Here is a 20,316-nt window from a genome sequence, read left to right as displayed (position 1 = left end):
CCTAAAAGGCGGAGAGCAGTTGATTTCTACAATCAACCTGGCTTCCCTTTGATTTTGTAATCTGTTTCTAGAGATTATGGGCGAGCTTTGAATTCCAAGGCTCTGGGCCTGTCAGCTTTTGAGGCAAAAAACTTGGAAGCAGATCCTCTGTCTCAGGTTTCAGAAGGGCGGCCTGTGTGTTAGAGGATGAAATTAATTTGTTTTCATCTTGTAATATAAGGGAAACATGAATAATGATCACTGCTGGCATTGTAACACCCTAGGGTTTTTATTTACTCATTTTATTTTATGGGTTTTAAAATATTGTTTGTTTTTTGAGAACCCTCATCAAATCACGTGGAAACGTGAGAGAAAAGTACAATCCTTTCAGAAATCCTCACTGAGCATAACTACCTCTCTGAATCTGTCTATTGTATATTTACTTTAAAATGACTTAATCTCCCCATTGATGCACTTGGTATAACTAGGAAACACTCCAGCTCAGATTCAAGAGGTGGAAGGGAGGAAGAAAGAATGCAGGGCAATTTCCAGGAATTCCATGTTCTTAAACACTATGCCCTTTCAAGTACTAATTATACAGGACTTAGGCAATAATGGGGTTACATGGAATTGTTTTTGCATATGTTAAAACTTATAAGCTAACATTACCACTGAAAACTTTTTTTTAAATAAAGATCCCTCTATATCATTCATTGTTATAATATGGTTCAGTAATAATATTTCATGTATCATCACAATTTAAAAAATATAAAGGTGCATATGAGTGTTATTGATAGAGCTATACCCTTTCTGCACATATCTATGCAGCCCTACTGGGCTACTGAAAAAGCTTTTTTTTTTTTGGTAGAGATGAGGTCTCTCTATGTTGCCCAAGCTGGTCTCAAACTCCTGGCCTCAAGTGATCCTTCTCCCTCAGCCTCCCAAAGTACTGGGATTACAGGCATGAGCCACTGTACCAAACCCTGAAAAGGCATTCTTTACCAAGGCCCAGAGCTCCAATTTTTCTTTGGGGTTTTGAATGATGGAAAAAAAAGTGGAAAACTGATAGAGTTCCTCAAACTTCAATATAAATCAACAGAATTTTAGTTTTCAAAGCATTTGCTGTAACTGATTTTTAAGGCCTCACATTTTATCTATAATAGTACAAATATGAACTCAACAATGTGTCATTGACACAGAAGTGAATTTATATTTTTAATAATATTTGCATTGTGTGTATACTGAAATAACTGTACTATAACACAAGGGAAAAAATAATTATCCCAGGAAAACACTCAACAAATGAATCCAGGAAAATCTGCAGGGTGCTTAAAAATGAACTTGCAGAGATAAAAATTTTTCATTTAGAAGTTTTCTGAATGTTTAGCCTCAAAGTCATTCCCATTTCTTCCTGAATACTGCTCTCTAAACATAATCCCTCACCAGAGCTATTTAAAATAGACACATACACACACACACACACACACACACACACACGCACACACACACACACACACACACACAGTGGTTTCCCCTTAACCCTCAATGAGTCTCTCCACACCCCCCACTTTTCCCTGCAATGGTATGATCTGCATTTGATCGAAAACTGGAGGTGCCAAGCTGTGACAGCTTCCTCAACTTCAGAGCCATTTGCTACAACCTTAGGATAGCCCCATGTTCAATGATGCTTTCCTTTTCCACCAACAGGGGCAAATCGAAGTAGACAGCGAAACCATCTTCAGGTTAGCAGCGTTTGTTTTACAGGTAAGATTGGACAAACTGCCTCTTAGCAGCTCCCTTGTGTTTGCTCGTTTTTGTTAACTGCCTGCAACTCTGAAACTTTTGCATGGGCCAGTGTCTGCTGGATTTTTAAGCCAGTTCGTTGTTTGCTGATGAAAACTGTGAGCCACCGTCTTCTGCTTTAGAATAGTTTGCATGAGTTACAATGTGATATTGTGAGTCTCAAAGAAAAATGAAATTTAGCCTGCTCTGAAGGAAAAGAGTTAAACTCATATTCCTGGAAGAGAGCTTTGGGATACTTGAATTTGGGAGGCAGCAGTTGTTACAACAGCTGTAATTTTCATATAAATTTAGCAACTTTTGTATACATTTTCTTGTGGTCCAGTAAAAGAGCCCTTTAGTTCTTAAAGGCATTAGTCTGTTTCCATGCTGGTTTAAAAAGTAAAGGGAAAACAAATAGTATATGTTTGTTTACCTGTATTGTGGTTTAAAAGGTCTTCCTCTAGTCTAAAAAGTGTGCCACTTGAATGAAAAGCATTTATCATGTGATCTTAAAAACGTACAGTGAGAAATAATTATTTGTGCTTTTTCACATATAGATGTTTCTTTTGTTAAGATTAAGGAATATTCCTAACAGGACAGTCAGCGTTTTCTTATCAATGCCTAATTCTTATGGCTATAGGGAGAGCGGTCCTGAGAAACACTCTTCAGAACAAAACTTAGGAACTTTAAGAGGGGAAGTAATCAAGATAAAACTCATTTAGCTTAACAAAATACGTATTGATCAACTCCATTTGTTTTGTTTGTTTGTTTTAGGAAGCCAAGGGAGATTATACCAGGTAATGATTTTCTTTTCTGATATTACTCTGCAAAATAACCCTAAAGAATCATTTTATGCTGTTATTTTAAATAACAATGGATACAAAATCAAAGGAAAGTAGAACTCTGAGGCAGGAGACTGAGATCTCTTCGCTCTTCAAATAAAGACCTATTCTTTTTGTGAATGAATCAGGGAATGAAGCTTTCTTACAGTTTTTCAAGCCAGAATGCCAGCGAATTGAATTGTAACCAGAAACTCTCCAAAGTTCTGTTTTCTGTCATCTGTTAATTAGTGAGATGAAGAAATCTATAAAAAGCTTTGATAGCTTATGCTGATAAAAAAAAAAAAATCTTGTATTCGAAGAGTTATAATGTATGCACAAAAAGATTAAATCCATCAGCTGCTTAGTTAAGGGATTAATAGGGGCTTTCTTTCGCAGCTGCCCCAGAGGGGCCTCACCCTTCATACACTTGACCTAACAGTTGTATTGTTGCTGCGGAGACACTCACTGGTTCTAACTGCCTCACTAGCCACATCCACAGAGAGTGTTTATATTTGAATTCACCCTCTACCTGCTCCATTCTGTCCTTTTAGTGCAATTGTTGGAGCTGTAGAAACAGTTAAAGGGTGGAGGCAATGCTTCCCTTTGTAGGCCAGTGACCCCTTTGAAAGCCCGGCCTCTACGATGTTAATGTTCGACTCCTGGTAGACGTTTACTCGTAGATTATTTACAGATCACCTAGCACTCATTCCCAGCCAAGTCTTTGAATAATGCGCCCCTAACGGACTAACACAATAATGCCTTCCAAGCTTGAAAACTTCTAGTTACGGAGTTGTACTTCACTTCAGAAACTCCCAACACTCTTGTCATCTGCCCATTCGGCTTTGGTAGAATGTTCAAGGATGCCACTTAAAACACCATGATTCCTCACCACAATCTCCCACCAGTTCTGGTTTGTGCTTTCTCTCTCTCTCTCTCATTCCCTCCCTGTGTGTGTATTTACATTTTTCTAGGTTAAGAAATTTGAAGAAATCATGAAAATCAAACACCAATTGTTTTTAATGGAAAGAAAAGGGCAGGAGATTAAAAAAAAAAAAAAAAAAGAGGATAAAGTAGTTTATAGACCATTAGTATCATTAAAGGCTCACGCCTGAGGCTGGGCATGGTGGCTCACACCTGTAATCCCAGCACTTTGGGAGGCCAAGGAGGGAGGATCACTTGAGGCCAGGAGTTCCAGAGCAGCCTGGCCAACATGGTGAAACCCTGTCTGTACTACAAATATAAAAATTAGCTGGGCAAGGTGGCAGGCACCTGTAATCCCAGCCACCCAGGAGGCTAAGGCAGGAGAATTGCTTGAATCTGGGAGGCGAAGGTTGCAGAGATCGCACCACTGCACTCCAGCCTGGGTGACGGAGTGAGACACACACACACACAAAAAAGCTACTGTGTCTCTACTGTTGTCTTTCCCAGAAAAACCACATTTCCTGGGAATATCAGATATGCAAGGAACACAGTCATTTATGGGGGTGATTTTTAAAAAACAACCCTAGGTAAGAAATCAAGTTGGGGGGTGATGCTAAAGTCAATTTGTAAATGAGGGTTTCAGGGCCCAAAAGCTCACACTCAATCATCTGTGGATTGCTAACCCACCTTCCCCACTTAGCCCTTCAAGCCTGTGACTGACGCCCTCTGAGCCTCAGTTTCCTCATCAGTAAAATGGTACCTTTCCCATAAAACTGTCATGAGAATCAAATGTATGTAAACGTTGCTCAGGGCAACGTCTGGCTTATAGCAAATAATCTACACCCTTGGGCTACTATTATTAATTTAGTTATTATTATCCTCATTATTACTATCCTGTCTGGTCTTTTAGCTACCTCTGATGAGATTTTTGAGACTAAGGTTGTTCTGAAGAAGCTATAATAACCTATAGTTGTGGGGGAGGTGGAGAATAGAAAGAGAAAGGTTAATTTCACAAACCTTCCTTAGGGAAGATCCCTTGCCTGAGGCAAAGGAAGGCCTAAAAGGGACAGTCCTTCAGTTGTTCAAATATTTTAGCCCTAGGCCATCAAGGTTGGCAAGTTAATTCTGGGCAAGCCCAATCCAGGCCTTTGCCTTCACTTGAGCTTGTTCTTAGTGGTTTTCCTGAGTGATCATGGGGTTGAGGTGGCACACACTGTTTTGAAATTGTCCAAACTACGCTAAGTAGTGGAGAGAGTGTGGGACTGGAAATCACGTAGACTGGCAGCATCCCTCTGAGTGGCCACTTATCCTTTCTGAACCTGGGTTCCCTCATCTATAAATTGGGGTTAATCAAAACAATGGCTTTGCAGGTTGGTTTTGAGGAGATATGGGAGCACTTCGTAAATTACCATGCTCTCCCTATCTGATCTTCTCCTCCCCTGAATAGAGAGGATATGTTTTTCCTCCAAAGTTTTGTTCTAAAACTCCTCTTTGTTTTGTTTTGTTTTGTTTTGTTTTTGTTTATTTTTGAGACAGAGCATTTCATTGTTCTGTCACCCAGGCTGGTGTGCAGTGGCATGATCTCAGCTCACTATAACCTCCACCTCCTGGCTCCATCAGTTCTTTCATCTCAGCCTCCTGAGCGGCTGGGACTACAGGTACACACCATCACACCTGGCTAATTTTTGTATTTTTTGTAGAAACAGGGATTCACCATGTTACCCAGGCTGGTCTCAAACTCCTGGGCTCAGCTGATCTGCCTATGTTGGCTTCCCAAAATGCCGGGATTACAGGCACAAGCCACCGCACCCTGCCTCGTTATAAAACTCTTCTGAGAAAATCAGGCACCTGGCGCCAGGTGCAGTGGCTGACACCTGTAATTCCAGCACTTTGGGAGGCCAAGGCAGGTGGATTACCTGAGGTCAGGAGTTTGAGACCAAACTGACCAACATGGAGAAACCCTGTCTCTACTAAAAATACAAAATTAGCTGGGCATGGTGGCACATGCCAGTAATCCCAGCTACTTGGGAGGCTAAAGCAGGAGAATCGCTTGAACCCAGGAGGCAGAGGTTGTGGTGAGCTGAGATTGCGCCATTGCACTCCAACCTGGGCAACAAGAGTGAAACTATCTTAAAAAAAAAAATTAGCCTGGCATGGTCGCACACGCCTGTAGTCCCAGCTACTTGGAAGGCTGAGGCGAGAGAATCGCTTGAACCCAGAGGGTAGAGGTTGCAGTGAGCCAAGATGGTGCTACTGCACTCCATCCTGGATGATAGCGAGACTGTGTCACAAAAAAAGAAAAGAAAAAGAAAAGCAGGTAAGGCCAGGTGCACTCCTATAATCCCAGCATTTTAGGAAGCCAAGATGGGCAGATCACTTGAGGCCAGGAATTTGAGATCAGCCTGGCCAACATGGCAAAACCTTGTCTCTACTAAAAATACAAAAGTTAGCTGTGCATGGCGGCACACACCTGTAATACTAGCTACTGGGGAGGCTGAGACACAAGAATCGCTTGAACCTGGTGGTGGAGGTTGCGGTGAGTTAGAGATCACACCACTGCACTCCAGCCTGCGCAACAGAGCAAAACTCTGTCTCAAAAAAATAAATAAATAAATAAAATCACGAAAAGAAAGTCAGGCAAAATAAAATACCATGAGGCAATGTTGTAGTGGTTAGAGCAAAGACTGTGGAACCAGACAGCCTGATTCAAATGCCAGGTCAGCTACTTGTTACCTGTGTAATCTTCAGCAAATTACTTAAAATCTCCAAGCCTCAGTTTCCTCATATGTAAAATGGGACTTACAATTATAATACACACTCCACAGGATTGCTGTGAGGATTAAATGAATTAATATTGCATTTGTAAAGTACTTAGAACAGTTCCTGCAATCCATTTTATTTTACCAAATTGATGGACATGATGGACTCCCCTATTGTTACAAATATTACTTGTTTCCCACATAATGGGAAAAAAGATGTCCATCATGGTGTTATTTATATTAGCTTTTTTCCCCCATAAAGCTAATATAAAAAATGCTGTGATGAACATCTATGTGTATTTATTTTTAGTCTTACTCTGTCACCCAGGCTGGAGTGCAGCTCACCACAACCTCCACCTCCTGCGTTCAAGCAGTTATCCTGCCTCAGCCTCCTGAGTAACTGGGATTATAGGCACATACCACCATGCCCAGCTAATTTTTGTATTTTTAGTAGAGATGAGGTTTCATCATGTTGACCAGGCTGGTCTCAAACTCCTGAGCTCAGTGATCTGCCTGCCTCAGCTTCCCAAAATGCTGGGATTTTTTTGTTGTTGTTGAGACAGAGTCTGGCTCTGTCGCTCAGGCTGAAGTGCAATGGCACCATCTTGGCTCACTGCAACCTCCGCCTCCTGGGTTCAAGCAATTCTCCTGCTTTAGCCTCCCAAGCGGCTGGGACTACAGGCATTGAGACTCTGTCTCAAAAAACATAATACATAAATAAATAAACGTTGACCAAAATATGTCCCCAAATACCTTCCTAGGCAAAGTGGCTTTTTCAGTAAAAACAATGACTGAACACCTAATTCTTAAGGCTGCTCTAGTCCACTCCTTGTGAATATCCACCTCTTTCTTGAGCATTTCCAAAGCTGACCTCACCAACAGCCCAGCCTCCAAACCAGCTCCTCTTCCACTGTCTCCCTTTGAATTACAGCTCCATTCTCTCTTGAATGCTCTCTGAGATTTCCCCTTTCCCTTCCCATCTTTTTTCCACCTGTCAGATAGTTCCCTCCTTTCCTTCTGTTGATCAGCACCACAACTTTCTCAGTCCTCATTCCCTCCCATTCAGCCTGACTGTAAAAGTGTGTGTGTGTGTGTGTGTGTGTGTGTGTGAATTATGTGTTGAGCTAATAATTGAGTATTACAGTGTTATTTTATATATTGTTTTTTGAGATGGAGTCTCACTCTGTCGCCCAGGCTGGAGTGCAGTGGTGTGATCTCGGCTCACAGCAACCTCCACCTCCCGGGTTCAAGCAATTCGCGTACCTCAGCCTCCCGAGTAGCTCGGATTACAGATGAGCACCACAACACCCAGCTATTTTTTGTATTTTTAGTAGAGACAGGGTTTCACCACACTGGCCAGACTGATCTTGAACTCCTGGCCTCAGGTGATCCACCTTTCTAGGCCTCCCAAAGTGCTGGGATTACAAGCGTGTGCCACCGCACCTGGCCTATGGCATTATTTTAAATGTCCATGTCTGATTTCATTCAGTCCTACCACAATAGCTGTTATCTCCATTGAGCAAAGTAATAAATGTAAATTTTAAGCCCAAAGAGATTGTTACATTGCTGGTGAGTTCTCAGATCTGTTCTGATTCCGCCACATACTACTGCCTGCGCGTAACCTCCAGCTACCTTCCTAAGACATAGATTTGCCGGGCGCGGTGGCTCAAGCCTGTATCCCAGCACTTTGGGAGGCCAAGACGGGTGGATCACGAGGTCAGGAGATCGAGACCATCCTGGCTAACACGGTGAAACCCCGTCTCTACTAAAAAATACAAAAATCTAGCCGGGCGAGGTGGCGGGCGCCTGTAGTCCAGCCCGGGAGACAGAATGAGACTCCGTCTCAAAAAAACAAAACAAAACAAAACAAAAAAAAAACAAGACATAGATTTGATCATTGTTGTTTATTTCTAAAAATCTCTTAGTTTCTCATTGCACACAGACACCTGCCTACCAACACCACAACCTGGCGTTCAAGGCCATACTTGGTCGGCATTACACATTTAATCTCCCATTCTCTGCTGTGCATACTCCTTAGTATCTGCTCATGCCTCTCTTCCTTTTTCTTCGTATAGCCCATGCTATGTGCCTTCATGGCTTTGCTCAAACTCTTCTTCCTAGAATGCCTTTAAAAATAGCAATCCTCCCCTTTTTATTTTGCTTCCTGCCGTGTTTCCTTCAGAGTATTTTAAGTTAACATTATCATAACCAGTAGGAAACCCTGCTCTCTGAAAGTTAATTAAAATAGTGGAGTGGGGACTTCCATTTTCTTTAAATAGATGACAGTCTGAATTTCCAAGTCAGCCCTTAAACTGCAAAGATAACAGACTACTTGGGTAACACAACACAGACAAACAGAGAATTCCTGAAAGCTGACATGGCAAGGAGGCAAGGCTTTATCACCCAGCTGCCAGCCACAAAAAAGTTTGTAAAAGCAAAGCTTTTTTTTTTTTTTTTTTGAGACAGAGTTGCACTCTTGTTGCCTAGGCTGGAGTGCAGTGGTGTGATCTCAGCTCACTGCAATCTCTGCCGTCTGGGTTCAAGCAATTCTCCTGCCTCAGCCTCCTGAACTAGCTGGGATTACATGCGTCCACCACCATGCCCAGCTAATTTTTGTATTTTTTAGTAGAGACAGGGTTTCACCATGTTGGCCAGGCTGGTCTTGAACTCCTGAGCTCGTGATCCACCGTCCTCAGCCTCCGAAAGTGCTGGGATTACAGATTACAGGCGTGAGCCACTGTGCCTGGCCCTTTGTTCTTTCTTTCTTTTTTTTTTTTTTTTTTAAGATTCTTGACAAGGGTGAAAGTTACCAAGTAACTATGTATTAGGGTGCTCTACTTGCCCCTAAGAAAAAGTGGAGTGAGTACATTTTGCAATGTGCAAGTGCTGGGTCAGACATGAGAGTTATGTTACACACTTAGCTTCAAGTGGGAAGGGAATATTCACAATTTACAGCTGTGCTGACAAACAAAAAAGAAAAAAAAAAAAAAAAAATGCAGCTATTTCCCATGGGAAAAGGAATTTCCTTGGATGCTCTGGAGACTAGTTAACAAAGGGAGGATAAAAACACTTTCAAGAAATTTGCCCCTTAGTTCTTACACCTCTGGAGCACTTAAAGCTCTGAAATCTAATTTCATTTCCAGAGCCTTTACCGTCAGTATCAATAATAAAAATATCTCCCGTGGGCAAAGCGCTATGGGGAGGCTGTAGTGAAGAGAGGAGCTTTGGAATTTAACTGCCTGGGTTCAAATCCAGGCCCAGCCACTTGTTATGTACCTGTGGGTAGTTTGCCTAGCCTCTCTGGAACTGTTTCTTTGTCTCAATAAACAATATTTGCCATTGTTACTGTTATTAATATGTTTAATCCTCACAGCAACCCTGTGATGGCACTGTCATTGTCCCCATTTTATAGATAAGAAAACTGAACTTTGTAGCTGTTAAGTAGCTTACTACTTAGGTCACATAGCTAGACAGTGGCAAATTAGGGCTCCAAACCACATGCATTTTACCACTGTTAGAGGTTTCCTTTTTTGTTTTTTGGGTTTTTGTTTTGTTGTGTTTTTTTGAGATGGATCCTTGGTCTGTTGTGCAGGCTGGAGTGCAATGGTTTAATCACAGCTCACTGCAAACTCCGCCTCCTGGGTTCAAGTAATTCTTGAAATTAGCCACCACACCTGGCTAATTTTTTTTATTTTTAGTAGAGATGGGGTTTCACCATGTTGGCCAGACTGGTCTCAAACACCTAAATCTCATAATCTGTCAGACTCGGCCTCCCAGAAGTGCTGGGATTACAGGTGTGAGCGACGACACCCAGCCAGTTTATTTTTTTGTATCCCAACACAAATTTGTAAGAATCATTACCTTCCTGGCCAGCAGAATAAAGAAGGCTTACTTGACAGAAATTGAATGTTTTTGTCTTATTTCAGATTGGGCCTTTGATGAATCAACAAAACACTTTTGTGAAAAAACTCTTGAGAAGTGATTTTCCTCTCTACAATACTTTTTTTTTTTGAGACGGAGTCTCGCTGTGTTGCCCAGGCTGGAGTGCAGTGGCGCAATCTCGGCTCACTGCAATCTCTGCCTCCCAGGTTCACGCCATTCTCCTGCCTCAGCCTCCGAGTAGCAGGGACTACAGGCGCCCGCCGTCATGCCCAGCTAGTTTTTTTTATTTTTAGTAGAGACGGGGTTTCACCATGTTAGCCAGGATGGTCTTGATCTCCTGACCTCATGATCCACCCACCTCGGCCTCCCAAAGTGCTGGGATTACAGGCTTGAGCCACCGCGCCCGGCTACAATACTTAGTTAAAAGTTAAACAAAGTTCCCCAAGTTCTCTTGGCTAAGTTTTCAATCTGCTCATGAGTGCTATAAATCTCCCAGAAGGGGACACATAAGCAGCATTTTCCACACTTATTTCAGCCTCTTGCTGGACCACACACTCTACTCCATGAACTGCAGAATCAGAGTAGAAGTCAGGCTTCTGCATTTCACAGCATAAGTATTTTACATTTCAAAACCCCTTGCATTTCACAGCTTAAAAAAACCTGATGCAACTAAATGAACACAAAAACCCTAAACCTGATGCAACTAAATGAACACAAAAACCCTAAGTCCCACCTTAATACATCTTTAGACAGTTACTAACACCACAGAGGATCAGTCCTATACAGGAAGTAACTCTCTTGATCCATTTGAGTTATCAGTTTCTTTCTCCACTGGAGTGGACCAGGCCATTACACCCATCACAGCTACTTGGTCCTGAAATGAAACTCAGCATACTTGGCCTCTTCAGGTAGCGGCTGGCTGAGACACAGGCATGCGTGGCATTCGGTAGGAGTAGAAAGTAGCATGACATGAACTACTTCCACTTCTCAAAGTGCAAACCATCCAGAGTCTACGGGAGCTGTGGGACGACATTGTTGAGGGAGAATTCTACATTCCCCCACTGAGAAGCATTTCCACGCCTTTTGGTTTGATTCTGGAAACACACGAAGTGATAACATAACACATAACAATACAGTTTTGTTTTCTGTGTTCCGATGGCTTATGTGGCTAATCCATTTTTTTGTGTGATCAGGAAAGACACATTGAATCACACATACAGGAAGAAGGATTAAAGAGTTGGGACTTCAAGTTGACCATACCTAATTTGTCACTTGTCTAGTAGGAAGTTTCCCAGGAGAGAAACACATTTCTTTGACTTTCCATTCTTTTGTAGGAAAACATTATCTGCATTGATTGTTTTTCTTTTATGTGTTCTTTTCTTTTATCTTTTCTTCTTCTTTTTTTTTTTTTTTTTTTTTTTTGAGACAGAGTCTCACTCTGTCACCCAGGCTGGAGTGTAGTGGCGTGATCTCAGCTCATTGCAATCTCCATCTCCCGGGTTCAAGCAGTTCTCCTGCCTCAGCCTCCCAAGTAGCTGGGACTACAGGCACATGCCACCATGCCCGACTAGTTTTTTGTATTTTTAGTAGAGACAGGGTTTCACCATGTTAGCCAGAATGGTCTCAATCTTCTGACGTTGTGATCCACCCTCCTCTTCAGCCTCCCAAAATGCTAGGATTACAGGCGTGAGCCACCATGCCTGGCCTATGTATCCTTTTTCTAACTCTAGATTTAAGAATAATTTTTTAAAAAATTGTAATAAAATATACATAAAATTTATCATCTCAACCATTTTTAAGAGTAGTGTTTGGTAGTGTTAAGTAATGTTTATGTTGGGGGGGTGTGTGTGTGGGTGTTTGAGACAGAGTCTTGCTCTTTTGCCCAGACTGGAGTGCAAGTGGCATGATCTCAGCTGACTGCAACCTCCACCTCCTGGGTTCAAGCGATTCTCCTCCCTCAGCCTCCTGAATAGCTGGGATTACAGGCACGCACCACCACGCCTAGCTAATTTTTTGTATTTTTAGTAGAGACAGGGTTTCACCATGTTAGCCAGGATGGTCTCGAACTCCTGACCTCAGACGATCCACCCGCCTCAGCTTCCCAAAGTGCTGGGATTACAGGTGTGAGCCACCACGCTTGGCCGTGTTTATGTTGTATGGCCAGTCTCCAGAACTTTTTCATTTTGGAGAAACAGAAACTCTGCACCTATTAAACAGCTCCCCATTCACTCCTCCTGCAGTCCGTGGCCACCACCATTCTACTTTCTGTCTCTATGAATTTAACAGGAGAAAAATAAAATTTTTAAAAAATATTTACAGATTTTCATGTTAACCTGTTTCCCAGTCATTCTTATCGATGATGTTTCTTCTACCCATTATTAAGAGAGTTAAAGGTTCAAAGTAGACACAATCGGGGTCCTCAGGGAGCTGGCTGACGTTTAGAAAAATCTCTCATCACATTTTCATTTTCATTAGAAATTCCTTAGACCTAAAAACAAATAGCTTGACAGTTGATCCCCATCAAGCGTGCAGATGGGCAGAGCAATTGTCCCCTGTTACAAGTTAGGCCACAGACAAAAATGTAATGACAAAGGAATTCTAGCTGAGAGGACACTTCACTTCCCAGAACACAAGCAGGTTTCCTGCTACAGGATGCATCTTTGGTAGAATGCTGAGAAAATAAAAGGCTGACACCAATCCCGTGGATCAGTCATGATGTTGGAAAAGTGAGTTTCTAGGCTGAGCTTCCACTGGTTACCAATAGACCCTGTCAAACCAAGCCCCAAACTGCTCACAACTCGTAACTTGGCAAGTTATTTTCAAAGTTCTTTTCCCAGGCAGTTTATTATACACCCTTAGAGTTGCCAGATTTAGCAAATAAAAATATAGGATGCCCAGTTAAATTGGAATTTCAGATGAACAATGAAAAATTTTTAAGTATGTCCAGTATATTAAATCTGCCAACTCTAACCTAGATCACCCCTTTGGGATTCTTCTCAATAGTAATAATCCACCACCAGCCTGCGCAGAGAGTGGTAGGAATAAAGTGTTTGGTAAAATCTTTGGTTTATTATACTACCATCAGGAAGGAAGGAACGTTGTTGTTTTGAGGCAGGATTTTGCTCTGTCGTCCGGGCTAGAGTGCAGTGGCATGATCATGGATCACTGCAGATTATGTGCCCCCTGGGCACAAGTGATCTTCCCATTTCAGCCTCCCGAGTAGCTAGGACTACAGGTGTGTACCCCACGTCTGGCTAATTTTTGTATTTTCCATAGAGATGAGATTTCACCATGTTGCCTAGGCCGATCTCAAACTCCTGGGCTCAAGCAATTTGACCACCTCAGTCTCAGTCTCCCAAAGTGCTTGGATTACAGGCATGAGCTACCACACCTGGCCAGGAAGGAACACATGTATTGAACATAGGCAAGTGCCTTCATAGCATTCTATTGTAATATACCCAAGAATCCTATTCAACAGGTCAGTATTCATATTTTTATAATATGGAAACCCAGGCTCACAAAGGTTAGTTTATCTAAGACCACAAAACTCCTAGGAACAGGGAGACCTGGGACTGAATGCAGTTCTAAAGGCCAAACCTTATTACTGTAAATCATAGGCCTAGAGCTGATTGGTTGGTTGGTCTTTTTGATTTTTTCCTAGGTATGTACTGGCTGGCTGTGTACTAGTTCTAGTAAAATAATGGGCAGCTAGGTGATCTTTCTAAATCTCAGTTTCTTCATCTGTAAATTAGAAAGAGCACCAACATCTCGGGTGCTATGAAGACTAAATGAGTTTGTGTAAGTAAAATGCTTCCACTTGTCACACACAGCAAGTGCCTAGGATGGCCACCTTAAGAGCCCAAAGTGCTGTGGCTCATGCCTGTAATCCTGGCACTTTGGGAGGCCAACGCTGGCTAATTGCCTGAGCTCAGGAATTTGAGGCCAACCTGGGCAACATGGTGAAACCCTGTCTCTACTAAAAATACAAACATTTAGCCGGGCATGGTGGTGCGTGCCTGTAATCCTAGCTACTCAGGAGGCTGAGGCAGGAGAATTACTTGAACCCAGGAGGCAGAGGTTGCAGTGGGCCGAGATCACGCCACTGCACTCCAGCCTGGACGACAGAGCAAGACTCTGTCTCAATAAATGAATACGTAAATAAAATAAAAGCCCAAATAATATCTTTTATTGTCCTGTCAAAGAGGAGCTGAGAGATCTGAGGGAACTGGGGACCAGAGATGGTGTAGAAATGCATGCTGACACCTGAACCCCCGTGAAGGCGCTAGAAATGCATGACGCCTAGAAAGGCATGCTCACACCTAAACCCCCATGAAGGCCTTCTTTGCATGCTCACGCCTGTAGCCCTGTGAAGGAGCTTCTTTGGATGAAGGATGGGCCAACAACTTCCCACCTTTCTCAGAAACAGTGGAGGCATCCCTAGCTTTGGCCAGAGGCCAGGAGAAAGGCTTACATAATTCTTTCAGTTCTCACTTTTCACTCTGTAAATGGCTGCAACCTGACTTGGTTTAAGGTCTGATCAAGAAAGGTTTAAATGGGGTAGGGAGGAAATTCCAAGAATAGAAAGACCCTGTGGCTTAGGAGGGGAGGAGAGCAAGGTCTGGCACAGCCAGCTGGGTGTTTCCTTTCCCGGCCCCTCCCTCTTCTTCCGTTCCTCCCTAGCTTTCCAATTCTCTCCTCTTCCTCTTCCTCCTCTTGTGCTCCGTCCTGCAGTTGTCCCGAGAACAAACCTCTGGTCCTTTAGATCTGTTGCCACCTACTGTGGGAACTTTGGTAAGTTTTCAACTTTCAGTGGGCCTTGTTTCTCTCATCTGCGCATTCAGGGGTTGGACCAAATGAATTCAGCTTGCTTACCTGGCTGGGAGGAGCTGCTCTCTTTTAAGTTTAGTCTGGATGGGTAGAAAGTGAGGAGGGCTCTTTCTTTTAGCTGTTACGCAATTAGCTAAGTCTGTAATCGGTTTTTCTGAACTCATTTGCGATAATCAGGAGTGGCATTAGGCATTGAATGAACTTGAGCTCTAGCTTTCTGCCTTTGCATATGATTGACTGTGAATAAAAGTGTCGGCTTGTTTCTTCTTTTCTTCAGCCCATCCCAGGCCTTAGTATCCCCTAACAGTAACAGAGAGAACTCATCCAGGGTAGAGATCTTACTTTGAGCTTTTTGAGTCAGTATAAAAAGTGGGGCTTCAGGAATACCTTGTGTGGGTTAAGGAGCCTTAATTGATATATTGGACTTCTCACCTGTAGCAGTTTGGACTCCCTGTTTTAAGGTTCTGCCGAAAATGACTGGAGTCTGGTTTTGCAGCTCGTGTAAAAGTGTTTTTTAAAAACTAAATTTGGGGCCGGGCACGGTGGCTCATGCTTATAATCCCAGCACTTTGGGAGGCTGAGGCGGGCAGCTCACTTGAGGTCAGGAGTTCCAGAACAGCCTGGTCAACATGGTGAAACTCCATCTCTACTAAACATATAAAAATTACCAAGGCATGGTGGCAGTTGCCTATAGTCCCAGCTACTCAGGAGGCTGAGGCAGAAGGATCGCTTGAACCCAGGAGGTGGAGGTTGCAGTGAGCCGAGATTTTGCAACTGCACTCCAGCCTGGGCAACAGAGCGAGACTCCATCTCAAAAAAAAAAAACCAAAACAACAACAACAAAAAACCCTAAATTTGGTGTCCTCGATACTAAGGGACAATTAGGCTATGGTTTTTGTTTGGTTTTGTTCTGGTTTGGTATGGTTCAAGAAACACTGCTAACACATTAAGTCTTGTTATCTATGTTCAGATCCTTGATGTGGTTAATACAGTTTGGGGTAATCCAGTTTGATCTAGTTGAAAAAGGTAGACTGTCATCACCTAAGCAATACATATTTTGATGGAATTAATCAGTGGCCACCATGATGATAAATGCTGAAGGCTCAAAGTTAAAATCTTTCCTCTGCTCCTTCCCCATTTCCTGTCCCCTCTTCCTAGAATCCTGGAGGAGTAAGGCAAAGTAGTTAAAGCACAGGTTTGGAGTCGCATTTGCTTTGTGAGTTTAAATTGCTTAATCTCTCTCAACTCTGTTTTCACATCCATGAAACAGGGACACTGATGTTAATAGCATAATACGCCTGTAGAGAACAGGGTTAGCCCAGTTTCTGCCACCTGGTAATACCCAGTGAGAGAGCTGTTGTTGCTTAGAAGTATTTCTTCTTTTTTTTTTTTCTTTTCTTTTTTTAATTTGATAGGGAATATCGCTCTGTTGTCTAGACTGGAGTACGGTGGCATGATCTCGGCTCACTGCAACCTCCGCCTCCCAGGCTCAAGCAATTCTTCTGCATCAGCCTCCTGAGTAGCTGAGATTACAGGCACCTGCCACCACGCCCAGCTAATTTTCGTATTTTTAGTAGAGACAGGGTTTCACCATGTTGGCCAGGCTGGTCTTGAACTCCTGACCTCAAGTTATCCACCCACTTCTGCCTCCCAAAGTGCTGGGATTACAGGCATGAGCTACTGCGCCTGGCCCTTTAGAAGTATTTCTTTTGGGGGATTAGATGACAGCACTCATATTTTGTCACTGCTAGTTCAGGTCACTTGCTAGACTCTCCTAAAACAAACCTCCTGAGCTGTCTACCCAAAAGCTTTGCTCAGCCTCCCTGACCATCTCTCCAATTTAAGGAGTTGATTATGGTCTCTTTCTTGAAAATATTATTATTATTATTATTATTATTATTTGAGACAGGGTCTCACTCTGTCACCCAGGCTGGAGTGCAGTGGCATGAGATTGGCTCACTGCAGCCTCCGCCTCCTGGGTTCAAGCAATTCTCCTGCCTCAGCTTCCTGAGTAGCTGGGACTACAGGCACACACCACCACACCCGGCTAATTTTTTGTATTTTTAGTAGAGGTGGGGTTTCACCATGTTGGCCAGGCTGGTCTGGAACTCCTGACCTCAAGTGATCCGCCCTCCTCAGCTTCCCAAAGTGCTGGGATTACAAGCGTGAGCCACCACACCCAGTCAAAATCTCTGTTTTATGTTGTGTTTATGCAATTGCAGTGGTTCTTAAGCCCTTTGTTAAAAGCAGATTGCTGGGCCCCACCCTTGGCCTTTGTGATCCAGTAGGTCTGGGGTGGAACCTGAGATTTGCCTTTCCAGCAAGTTATCCGAGAATGCCGATGCTGCCGGTCAGGGTACGAGGGTACAATGTTAATCACTGTTTTCTTGTGTTTGTCACCTTTAATATTGCTTTACCTAGGAATCAGTAGAGAGAAACTTACGGGTAGAAATTTCTAGTTATTAAGTCCAGCAGATAAGAAGCTGAATTCATCACTGAAGGCCAGATTCTACAAACAACTGAAAGAAACATGATATTCTTTTTCAATAAAGGGCAATTTGAAGGCAAGTTAGTCAGTGAAAAGCTCTTAAACTGCTAATCATCCAGGTCTTGATCAGTGCCAGTAGATTAGTTGAGGAAATTGGTGTTTATTAATAGTAACCAAGATCCTTTATAATAATTACTTGTTTATGCAATCTGTCATCCTTCAATAGAAGATCCAGCTCAAATGGTTTGATTGATAGTTAAGTTGGCACCTGTTACACCTATTTAACAGACATTCAATGCGGTTTCTTTTTGTTTTGTTTTTGTTTTTTTGAGACAGGGTCTCACTCTGTCACCCAGGCTGGAGGGGGCAGTGGCATGATCTCAGCTCACTGCAGCCTCCACCTCCCAGTTCAAGCAATTCTCCTGCCTCAGCCTCGTGAGTAGCTGGGACTCCAGGCACGCGCCACCAGGCCCAGCTAATTTTTGTATTTTTAGTAGAGATGGAGTTTCGCCATATTGGCCAGACTGGTCTGGAACTCCTGACCTCAAGTGATCTGCCCACCTCAGCCTTCCTAAATGTTGGGATTACAGGCATTAGCTATTGCACCCGGCCTAAATAAACTTTTGTAGCTGCTATGATCACTAACCCTGTCCCACTCCTTCAGTATAGTTCAGAACCTTGATGGGTCATCACAGGTTTCTAGTAAGCATAGACAAAGAAATGACTTATCATCAAGGGCCTATACAAGGCAACCCCAGAAGACTGGCAAATGTTTCCAATTAGCTCCATTCCTAATAACAGTGAATCTTTGGTTTGCATGGGACACAGTACTAAATAGAGTTCTCAGCTGTGATGACTTGCCCAAATCCTGGGAGGCCCATGTCATAATCTTTTAATTTCTGATGATATATAAGCTGTATGGTACATTTACACTTAATAACAGGCTTTAGACTTTACTGAGTGTTCAAATAGTCACTTAACTATGGCTTTTTTATATCCACATATGCATTTTCTGAAATAAGGATTTTGAGTTGAAAAAAGAACTCCAGTCCCAAGTTAATCTTTTTTTTTTTTTCTTTTTCTTTTTTTTCTGGAGGCAAGGTCTCACTCTGTCACCCAGACTGGAGTGCAGTAGGTGATCGTAGCTCATTGCAGCCTCAACCTCCTGGGCTCAGGTGATTCTCCCACCTCAGCCTCCCAAGTAGCTGGCACTATAGGCATGTGTCACCACGCCCAGCTAATTTTTTTGTATTGTTTGTAGAGACGAGGTTTCACCATGTTGGCCAGGCTGGTCTCGAACTCCTGGGCTCAAGTGATCCATCTCGCCTCCCAAAGTGCTGGGGTTACAGATGTGAGCCACTGCACCCAGCCCCAAGTTAACTTTCTAAACAGCTTAGGTTTAGAAAGTGAAGTTTCTGTAGCTGTTTTCCACTTGGATATTATATTTAACATGCATTTTTTATGCACCCTTGGTTTGGGTTTCAGGTAAGGAAGCACTTTGCTTGGAGAAGAAAAGTGAAATGCGGGGCTGGTGTGGTGGTTCAAGCCTGTAATCCCAGTACTTTGAGAAGCCAAGATGGGAGGATCACTTGAGCCCAAGGGTTTGAAACCAACCTGGGCAACATAGGGAGACCTCATCTCTACCAAAAAAAAAAAAGTGAAATTAGTGGCTTTGAGGCTTCGGCTTTTTTTTTTTTTAAGCTGTTCTAGAAATAGAGGATGCCCCCACACCAAGCATAGGACAGCAAGGGTCTTAGTTTTCTCTAGGAAGTGCTAGCATGCCCAGTTTGCTAATTGCCTGCACTCCCTTCTACTCCAGTCTCTGAGGGCAGGTGGCTGATTGTTGCTGTGCAAGCCCGCAATTAGCCACAAGCAGGTGCACTCATTTGCTGGGGGTGGCTTTTTCCACACAAGTGCTCCAGCGCACACAAAGGGTAGCCTCAGTTTTGCCAGCCATGTGGCTTTCTCAAAAATGAGTGGGGTTGGCACATTCCATCAGGGTACTTGGGGTCAGCAAAGAAAAACAACAGCCCATGAAAGGGGGCTTCAGAATGACCTAAGAAATTGTTGCCTGAGAAATAGTTGTAGTAGTTAAATAGAGGGTCATGGGCAGCTTCCTTCTGGAAAGTTATTGAAATAGGAATCTGGAATGCCTAAGGGAGGAGTTCAGCCTAGATAATCAGATAAAATGCAAGCATGTTCTTCATTGTGACATCTGAATTCCTGCTGAAATTATGGAGAGAAGCAATTTCTGGTTTGGTCACTGAGAAGTAGCAAGTGATATAGATTTATGGGCATTCTCTCTGGCTAGGGCCCAGAGAAGCCAGTCCCTCATGGCAATTCTGGTCAAGTGCATCTTTAAAATAACATATCCATTGCCATTAGAGTCAGGAATGTCCAGTCAGGTTGAGTGTATTTATTGCTGGTGAAAGGCAGAGACATCCCGATTGAGGCTTATTCACCTCCCCTACTACTTTTGGGCCCTCCCTCTGAACTCTGAGGTTGATCCTGACTCATAAATCATGCCTCCTGCCCAGCCGGCCAGGGAGGGGCCTTCTGTGCAGAAGCCAGACCTGGCTGTTCCTACAAGCTCCATAGATCCCTGCAGCCTCAGGCTCCTGGACAAATTCCCCAGGAGGGTGAACAAATAAGCACTCAGCTACTGCCAGTCCGCTCAAACGTGAAATCCTGTTTGATCCTAAACTCTGAAAATGATCGAGCTTAACCTTCTAGAATAACATGCCAGTGTTTCTAACACCCCAGTGGATTCATTTTTGGTTCAGTAGGTTCTAACCTCTTGCGTCACCATTGCAGCACCTCACCATAACAGGGCAGTGAGCTTGAACTTCGGCTTTCC

The 20,316-nt window shown here is 43.1% G+C and overlaps 1 protein-coding gene across 1 annotated transcript in view; it reads left to right on the top strand.

Moving 5' to 3' along the window:
• Positions 1-20,316, top strand: part of FRMD4B (FERM domain containing 4B) — a 216,262-nt gene that overhangs the window by 134,270 nt on the left and 61,676 nt on the right. Inside the window, 2 exon segments of the mRNA XM_017859405.1 lie at positions 1,687-1,743; positions 2,536-2,558. Of these exon segments, the coding sequence (XP_017714894.1) occupies positions 1,687-1,743; positions 2,536-2,558 (80 nt within the window).

This window comes from Rhinopithecus bieti, unplaced genomic scaffold (genome assembly GCF_001698545.2).
Source record: "Rhinopithecus bieti isolate Rb0 unplaced genomic scaffold, ASM169854v2 scaffold_47418, whole genome shotgun sequence".
NCBI classification, from domain to species: domain Eukaryota; kingdom Metazoa; phylum Chordata; class Mammalia; order Primates; family Cercopithecidae; genus Rhinopithecus; species Rhinopithecus bieti.
The sequence above is the reverse complement of the archived record's forward strand: the minus strand, read 5'-3'. Positions and strand labels throughout refer to the sequence as shown.